Here is a 10,000-nt window from a genome sequence, read left to right as displayed (position 1 = left end):
ATTCAGAGGGAGGCTAGCTAGCTACTAGATAGATACATTATGATGCGTATGTTAGATTCAGAGGGAGGCTAGCTAGCTACTAGATAGATACACATCATAATGTATGTTAGATTCAGAGGAGGCTAGCTAGCTACTAGATAGATACATTATGATGCGTATGTTAGATTCAGAGGGAGGCCAGCTAGCTACTAGATAGATACATTATGATGTGTGTGTTAGATTCAGAGGGAGGCCAGCTAGCTACTAGATAGATACATTATGATGCGTATGTTACAGTCTGTGGTCCAATAGGAGCTGAAAGGAAATGTATGAGTCCACTCCGTACAGTCTGTGGACCAATAGGAGCTGAAAGGAAATGTATGAGTCCACTCCGTACAGTCTGTGGTCCAATAGGAGCTGAAAGGAAATGTATGAGTCCACTCCGTACAGTCTGTGGACCAATAGGAGCTGAAAGGAAATGTATGAGTCCACTCCACAGTCTGTGGACCAATAGGAGCTGAAAGGAAATGTATGAGTCCACTCCGTCAGTCTGTGGTCCAATAGGAGCTGAAAGGAAATGTATGAGTCCACTCCGTACAGTCTGTGGTCCAATAGGAGCTGAAAGGAAATGTATGAGTCCACTCCGTACAGTCTGTGGTCCAATAGGAGCTGAAAGGAAATGTATGAGTCCACTCAGTACAGTCTGTGGTCCAATAGGAGCTGAAAGGAAATGTATGAGTCCATTCAGTACAGTCTGTGGACCAATAGGAGCTGACAGGAAATGTATGAGTCCACTCAGTACAGTCTGTGGACCAATAGGAGCTGAAAGGAAATGTATGAGTCCACTCCGTACAGTCTGTGGACCAATAGGAGCTGACAGGAAATGTATGAGTCCACTCCGTACAGTCTGTGGTCCAATAGGAGCTGAATGGAAGTAGGCCTATGATGGTATTTTTACAGGGAGACAATGGGCCACAGTGACTTAACTTTTAACCAAGCTCTATGAAGAATGTTGTGTTTTCCTGGTTCAACTTTATGTTTGGTGTTGTATAATATTAATCTGATATAGACCTGTAGCAGTAGATTGGTCTTGTATCACATTAATCTGATATTAACCTGTACGAGTAGGTTGGTCTTGTATCACATTAATCTGATATAGACCTGTAGCAGTAGGTTGGTCTTGTATAACATTAATCTGATATTGACCTGTAGCAGTAGGTTGGTCTTGTATCACATTAATCTGATATTGACCTGTAGCAGTAGGTTGGTCTTGTATAACATTAATCTGATATAGACCTGTAGCAGTAGGTTGGTCTTGTATCACATTAATCTGATATTGACCTGTAGCAGTAGGTTGGTCTTGTATCACATTAATCTGATATTGACCTGTAGCAGTAGGTTGGTCTTGTATCACATTAATCTGATATTGACCTGTAGCAGTAGGTTGGTCTTGTATCACATTAATCTGATATTGACCTGTAGCATTAGGTTGGTCTTGTATCACATTAATCTGATATTGACCTGTAGCAGTAGGTTGGTCTTGTATCACATTAATCTGATATTGACCTGTAGCAGTAGGTTGGTCTTGTATCACATTAATCTGATATTGACCTGTAGCAGTAGGTTGGTCTTGTATCACATTAATCTGATATTGACCTGTAGCAGTAGGTTGGTCTTGTATCACATTAATCTGATATTGACCTGTAGCAGTAGGTTGGTCTTGTATCACATTAATCTGATATTGACCTGTAGCAGTAGGTTGGTCTTGTATCACATTAATCTGATATTGACCTGTAGCAGTAGGTTGGTCTTGTATCACATTAATCTGATATTGACCTGTAACAGTAGGTTGGTCTTGTATCACATTAATCTGATATTGACCTGTAGCAGTAGGTTGGTATTGTATCACATTAATCTGCTATAGACCTGTAGCAGTAGGTTGGTATTGTATAACATTAATCTGCTATAGACCTGTAGCAGTAGGTTGGTCTTGTATCACATTAATCTGATATTGACCTGTAGCAGTAGGTTGGTCTTGTATCACATTAATCTGCTATAGACCTGTAGCAGTAGGTTGGTCTTGTATCACATTAATCTGATATTGACCTGTAGCAGTAGGTTGGTCTTGTATAACATTAATCTGCTATAGACCTGTAGCAGTAGGTTGGTCTTGTATCACATTAATCTGCTATAGACCTGTAGCAGTAGGTTGGTCTTGTATCACATTAATCTGATATTGACCTGTAGCAGTAGGTTGGTCTTGTATCACATTAATCTGCTATAGACCTGTAGCAGTAGGTTGGTATTGTATAACATTAATCTGATATTGACCTGTAGCAGTAGGTTGGTATTGTATCACATTAATCTGCTATTGACCTGTAGCAGTAGGTTGGTCTTGTATCACATTAATCTGCTATAGACCTGTAGCAGTAGGTTGGTATTGTATCACATTAATCTGATATTGACCTGTAGCAGTAGGTTGGTCTTGTATCACATTAATCTGATATTGACCTGTAGCAGTAGGTTGGTCTTGTATCACATTAATCTGATATTGACCTGTAGCAGTAGGTTGGTCTTGTATCACATTAATCTGATATTGACCTGTAGCAGTAGGTTGGTCTTGTATCACATTAATCTGATATTGACCTGTAGCAGTAGGTTGGTATTGTATCACATTAATCTGCTATAGACCTGTAGCAGTAGGTTGGTATTGTATAACATTAATCTGCTATAGACCTGTAGCAGTAGGTTGGTCTTGTATCACATTAATCTGATATTGACCTGTAGCAGTAGGTTGGTCTTGTATCACATTAATCTGCTATAGACCTGTAGCAGTAGGTTGGTCTTGTATCACATTAATCTGATATTGACCTGTAGCAGTAGGTTGGTCTTGTATAACATTAATCTGCTATAGACCTGTAGCAGTAGGTTGGTCTTGTATCACATTAATCTGCTATAGACCTGTAGCAGTAGGTTGGTCTTGTATCACATTAATCTGATATTGACCTGTAGCAGTAGGTTGGTCTTGTATCACATTAATCTGCTATAGACCTGTAGCAGTAGGTTGGTATTGTATAACATTAATCTGCTATAGACCTGTAGCAGTAGGTTGGTATTGTATAACATTAATCTGATATTGACCTGTAGCAGTAGGTTGGTCTTGTATCACATTAATCTGATATAGACCTGTAGCAGTAGGTTGGTCTTGTATCACATTAATCTGATATTGACCTGTAGCAGTAGGTTGGTCTTGTATCACATTAATCTGATATAGACCTGTAGCAGTAGGTTGGTCTTGTATCACATTAATCTGATATAGACCTGTAGCAGTAGGTTGGTCTTGTATCACATTAATCTGCTATAGACCTGTAGCAGTAGGTTGGTCTTGTATCACATTAATCTGCTATAGACCTGTAGCAGTAGGTTGGTCTTGTATCACATTAATCTGCTATAGACCGGTAGCAGTAGGTTGGTCTTGTATCACATTAATCTGCTATAGACCTGTAGCAGTAGGTTGGTCTTGTATCACATTAATCTGCTATAGACCTGTAGCAGTAGGTTGGTCTTGTATCACATTAATCTGCTATAGACCTGTAGCAGTAGGTTGGTCTTGTATCACATTAATCTGCTATAGACCTGTAGCAGTAGGTTGGTCTTGTATCACATTAATCTGCTATAGACCTGTAGCAGTAGGTTGGTATTGTATAACATTAATCTGCTATAGACCTGTAGCAGTAGGTTGGTATTGTATAACATTAATCTGATATTGACCTGTAGCAGTAGGTTGGTCTTGTATCACATTAATCTGATATAGACCTGTAGCAGTAGGTTGGTCTTGTATAACATTAATCTGCTATAGACCTGTAGCAGTAGGTTGGTCTTGTATCACATTAATCTGCTATAGACCTGTAGCAGTAGGTTGGTCTTGTATCACATTAATCTGATATAGACCTGTAGCAGTAGGTTGGTCTTGTATCACATTAATCTGATATTGACCTGTAGCAGTAGGTTGGTCTTGTATCACATTAATCTGATATAGACCTGTAGCAGTAGGTTGGTCTTGTATCACATTAATCTGATATAGACCTGTAGCAGTAGGTTGGTCTTGTATCACATTAATCTGCTATAGACCTGTAGCAGTAGGTTGGTCTTGTATCACATTAATCTGCTATAGACCTGTAGCAGTAGGTTGGTCTTGTATCACATTAATCTGCTATAGACCGGTAGCAGTAGGTTGGTCTTGTATCACATTAATCTGCTATAGACCTGTAGCAGTAGGTTGGTCTTGTATCACATTAATCTGCTATAGACCTGTAGCAGTAGGTTGGTCTTGTATCACATTAATCTGCTATAGACCTGTAGCAGTAGGTTGGTCTTGTATCACATTAATCTGCTATAGACCTGTAGCAGTAGGTTGGTCTTGTATCACATTAATCTGCTATAGACCTGTAGCAGTAGGTTGGTATTGTATAACATTAATCTGCTATAGACCTGTAGCAGTAGGTTGGTATTGTATAACATTAATCTGATATTGACCTGTAGCAGTAGGTTGGTCTTGTATCACATTAATCTGATATAGACCTGTAGCAGTAGGTTGGTCTTGTATCACATTAATCTGATATTGACCTGTAGCAGTAGGTTGGTCTTGTATCACATTAATCTGATATAGACCTGTAGCAGTAGGTTGGTCTTGTATCACATTAATCTGATATAGACCTGTAGCAATAGGTTGGTCTTGTATCACATTAATCTGCTATAGACCTGTAGCAGTAGGTTGGTCTTGTATCACATTAATCTGCTATAGACCTGTAGCAGTAGGTTGGTCTTGTATCACATTAATCTGCTATAGACCGGTAGCAGTAGGTTGGTCTTGTATCACATTAATCTGCTATAGACCTGTAGCAGTAGGTTGGTCTTGTATCACATTAATCTGCTATAGACCTGTAGCAGTAGGTTGGTCTTGTATCACATTAATCTGCTATAGACCTGTAGCAGTAGGTTGGTCTTGTATCACATTAATCTGCTATAGACCTGTAGCAGTAGGTTGGTCTTGTATCACATTAATCTGCTATAGACCTGTAGCAGTAGGTTGGTCTTGTATCACATTAATCTGCTATAGACCTGTAGCAGTAGGTTGGTCTTGTATCACATTAATCTGCTATAGACCTGTAGCAGTAGGTTGGTCTTGTATCACATTAATCTGATATTGACCTGTAGCAGTAGGTTGGTCTTGTATAACATTAATCTGCTATAGACCTGTAGCAGTAGGTTGGTCTTGTATCACATTAATCTGATATAGACCTGTAGCAGTAGGTTGGTCTTGTATCACATTAATCCGATATTGACCTGTAGCAGTAGGTTGGTCTTGTATAACATTAATCTGCTATAGACCTGTAGCAGTAGGTTGGTCTTGTATAACATTAATCTGCTATAGACCTGTAGCAGTAGGTTGGTCTTGTATAACATTAATCTGCTATAGACCTGTAGCAGTAGGTTGGTCTTGTATAACATTAATCTGATATAGACCTGTAGCAGTAGGTTGGTCTTGTATCACATTAATCTGCTATAGACCTGTAGCAGTAGGTTGGTCTTGTATAACATTAATCTGATATAGACCTGTAGCAGTAGGTTGGTCTTGTATCACATTAATCTGCTATAGACCTGTAGCAGTAGGTTGGTCTTCTATCACATTAATCTGCTATAGACCTGTAGCAGTAGGTTGGTCTTGTATAACATTAATCTGATATAGACCTGTAGCAGTAGGTTGGTCTTGTATAACATTAATCTGCTATAGACCTGTAGCAGTAGGTTGGTCTTGTATCACATTAATCTGATATTGACCTGTAGCAGTAGGTTGGTCTTGTATCACATTAATCTGATATTGACCTGTAGCAGTAGGTTGGTCTTGTATCACATTAATCTGATATTGACCTGTAGCAGTAGGTTGGTCTTGTATCACATTAATCTGATATTGACCTGTAGCAGTAGGTTGGTCTTGTATCACATTAATCTGCTATAGACCTGTAGCAGTAGGTTGGTCTTGTATCACATTAATCTGATATTGACCTGTAGCAGTAGGTTGGTCTTGTATCACATTAATCTGATATTGACCTGTAGCAGTAGGTTGGTCTTGTATCACATTAATCTGATATTGACCTGTAGCAGTAGGTTGGTCTTGTATCACATTAATCTGATATTGACCTGTAGCAGTAGGTTGGTCTTGTATCACATTAATCTGCTATAGACCTGTAGCAGTAGGTTGGTCTTGAATCACATTAATCTGCTATAGACCTGTAGCAGTAGGTTGGTCTTGTATCACATTAATCTGCTATAGACCTGTAGCAGTAGGTTGGTCTTGTATCACATTAATCTGCTATAGACCTGTAGCAGTAGGTTGGTCTTGTATCACATTAATCTGCTATAGACCTGTAGCAGTAGGTTGGTCTTGTATCACATTAATCTGCTATAGACCTGTAGCAGTAGGTTGGTCTTGTATCACATTAATCTGCTATAGACCTGTAGCAGTAGGTTGGTCTTGTATCACATTAATCTGATATTGACCTGTAGCAGTAGGTTGGTCTTGTATCACATTAATCTGCTATAGACCTGTAGCAGTAGGTTGGTATTGTATAACATTAATCTGATATTGACCTGTAGCAGTAGGTTGGTCTTGTATCACATTAATCTGATATAGACCTGTAGCAGTAGGTTGGTATTGTATAACATTAATCTGATATTGACCTGTAGCAGTAGGTTGGTATTGTATAACATTAATCTGATATTGACCTGTAGCAGTAGGTTGGTATTGTATAACATTAATCTGATATTGACCTGTAGCAGTAGGTTGGTCTTGTATCACATTAATCTGCTATAGACCTGTAGCAGTAGGTTGGTCTTGTATCACATTAATCTGCTATAGACCTGTAGCAGTAGGTTGGTCTTGTATCATTAATCTGCTATAGACCTGTAGCAGTAGGTTGGTCTTGTATCACATTAATCTGCTATAGACCTGTAGCAGTAGGTTGGTCTTGTATCACATTAATCTGATATTGACCTGTAGCAGTAGGTTGGTCTTGTATCACATTAATCTGCTATAGACCTGTAGCAGTAGGTTGGTATTGTATAACATTAATCTGATATTGACCTGTAGCAGTAGGTTGGTCTTGTATCACATTAATCTGATATAGACCTGTAGCAGTAGGTTGGTATTGTATAACATTAATCTGATATTGACCTGTAGCAGTAGGTTGGTATTGTATAACATTAATCTGATATTGACCTGTAGCAGTAGGTTGGTATTGTATAACATTAATCTGATATTGACCTGTAGCAGTAGGTTGGTCTTGTATCACATTAATCTGCTATAGACCTGTAGCAGTAGGTTGGTCTTGTATAATATTAATCTGATATTGACCTGTAGCAGTAGGTTGGTCTTGTATCACATTAATCTGATATAGACCTGTAGCAGTAGGTTGGTCTTGTATCACATTAATCTGATATAGACCTGTAGCAGTAGGTTGGTCTTGTATAACATTAATCTGATATTGACCTGTAGCAGTAGGTTGGTATTGTATAACATTAATCTGATATTGACCTGTAGCAGTAGGTTGGTCTTGTATCACATTAATCTGCTATAGACCTGTAGCAGTAGGTTGGTCTTGTATAATATTAATCTGATATTGACCTGTAGCAGTAGGTTGGTCTTGTATAATATTAATCTGATATTGACCTGTAGCAGTAGGTTGGTCTTGTATCACATTAATCTGATATAGACCTGTAATTATCCTCCAGACGATCTTAGTTTATTATTCAAGTCAATCAATATTTCTACTTTAATGTGGATTGTTGTTCTTTGTTTTTGTTTCAACTCGTAGCCTCAGATTGTAGTCAAGTTGAATTATAAGACCCTTTGTTGGGACCTTAAACTTACTTTCTTTTCTCACTGTCTCTCTGTCTCTCTCTGTCTCTCTCTGTCTCTCTCTGTGTCTCTCTCTGTCTCTCTCTCTGTCTCTCTCTCTCTCTCTCTGTCTCTCTCTCCCTCTGTCTGTCTCTCTCTGTCTCTCTATCAATTCAATTCAAGGGCTTTATTGGCTTGAGAAACATGTGTTAACATTGCCAAAGCAAGTGAGGTAGATAATATAAAGTGAATATATAAAGTGAAAAACAATAAAAATTAACAGTAAACATTACACACACAGAAGTTTCAAAACAATAAAGACATTATCTCTGTCTCTCTCTCTCTCTCTGTCTCTCTCTACCTCTCAATTCAATTCAAGAAAGTGATAAACAAAAGTTGAATGAATAATAAAAAGTGAAGAGTAAATGTTCACTACGTTCCTAAAGAAAATAATGTACTTTTTACACCATACATATTCCCTGACACTTAAAGTACTTGTTACATTTTGACAGGAAAATGGTCCAATTCACACACTTATCAAGAGAACATCCCTGGTCATCCCTACTGCCTCTGATCTGGCGGACTCACTAAACAGAGAACATCCCTGGTCCTCCCTACTGCCTCTGATCTGGAGGACTCACTAAACAGAGAACATCCCTTGTCCTCCCTACTGCCTCTGATCTGGCGGACTCACTAAACAGAGAACATCCCTGGTCATCCCTACTGCCTCTGATCTGGAGGACTCACTAAACAGAGAACATCCCTGGTCCTCCCTACTGCCTCTGATCTGGAGGACTCACTAAAGAGAGAACATCCCTGGTCATCCCTACTGCCTCTGATCTGGCGGACTCACTAAACAGAGAACATCCCTGGTCCTCCCTACTGCCTCTGATCTGGCGGACTCACTAAACAGAGAACATCCCTGGTCATCCCTACTGCCTCTGATCTGGCGGACTCACTAAACAGAGAACATCCCTGGTCATCACTACTGCCTCTGATCTAGCGGACTCACTAAACACAAATGCTTTGTTTTTAAATTGTGTCTTGAGTGTTGAAGTGTGCCCCTGGCTATCTGCCAATTGTGCCATCTGGTTTGCTTAATATAAGGAATTTGAAATGGTTTGTACTTTTACTTTTACTTTTGAGCAATTCCATTTACTTAATTAAATTTAAAACCAAATACTTTTAAACCAAATTATTTTACTCAAGTTGTATTTTACTGGGTGCCTCTCACTTTTACTCTCATTTTCTATTAAGGTATCTTTACTTCTACTCACGTATGACAATTTAGTACTTTTTCCACCAGTGGTCTTAAGTAACAAAATGTAAAAGATCAAATTTGAGACTCAGAGCTGCAAAATGGTATATCATATACTGTATTTACCTACTTGCCCATTTAGCTAACATTAGCTAGCTAGCTAACAGTAAGCTTGAACTTGCAATGAAAACAACTCTCTGGCAAAATTAGAGATGTGTAATATCTGAAACAGTAGCTAGACACTTATACATGAATGAAAGTTTCAGGGCAGATCGCAATATCTTTCATTACATAAGACGTCCTGTGTCGTTTCTGTTTACTTTGCACAACTTCTCTTGGCCCACATTGTGTCAAGTCATTCTGGTTCACCCTGACCATGTGCAATGGCATAAGAATCATCAGATCTTTCTCCGTCTCTGTCACGAATGCCATGGTTTCCCTTTAGTTTGAAGATGTAATCCGGAGACATGTGTTTTTATGCAACAGCCTTCTGTGTGCTCCTTCTGTCAAGGTATAAATCTTGCAGCCTTCTGTGTGCTCCTTCTGTCAAGGTATAAATCTGTCGTTCTGCCCTTGAACAATGCATCATTGAAAATGAGAATTTGTTCTCGTTAAATAAAATCGCCAGAATCATATCGCTTATCGTACTCTACTTCTACCAGACATTCCACTGATTTCAAAACTCGGTCAACTTCTTCTGTGACAACAACACTGTTGATCACTGTTTCTTCCCCACGACTATCATCAGAAGACTTTACAACGTTGTCTTCAATGAAAATGTTTTTTTTTAAATGTAAATCAGGGATTTCCTCATCGTCTGATTCATTTTCAGAGTCAGAGAGTCAACATGGTAACGACCGTCCTCC

General features: G+C 38.9%; 1 protein-coding gene across 1 annotated transcript in view; it reads left to right on the top strand.

Annotated features, from left to right (window-relative positions):
• The window catches only part of LOC135522965 (potassium voltage-gated channel subfamily B member 2-like), a 144,905-nt gene extending 135,949 nt beyond the window's left edge, over positions 1 to 8,956 (top strand). Inside the window, exon 2 of the mRNA XM_064949695.1 lies at positions 8,389 to 8,956. Within this exon, the coding sequence (XP_064805767.1) occupies positions 8,389 to 8,520 (132 nt within the window). The 3' untranslated portion in view covers positions 8,521 to 8,956. The remainder of the gene's footprint in view (positions 1 to 8,388) is intronic.
• Positions 8,957 to 10,000: the final 1,044 nt, after the last annotated feature.

Source organism: Oncorhynchus masou, chromosome 30, assembly GCF_036934945.1.
Source record: "Oncorhynchus masou masou isolate Uvic2021 chromosome 30, UVic_Omas_1.1, whole genome shotgun sequence".
Taxonomy (NCBI): Eukaryota; Metazoa; Chordata; class Actinopteri; order Salmoniformes; family Salmonidae; genus Oncorhynchus; species Oncorhynchus masou.
The sequence above is the reverse complement of the archived record's forward strand: the minus strand, read 5'-3'. Positions and strand labels throughout refer to the sequence as shown.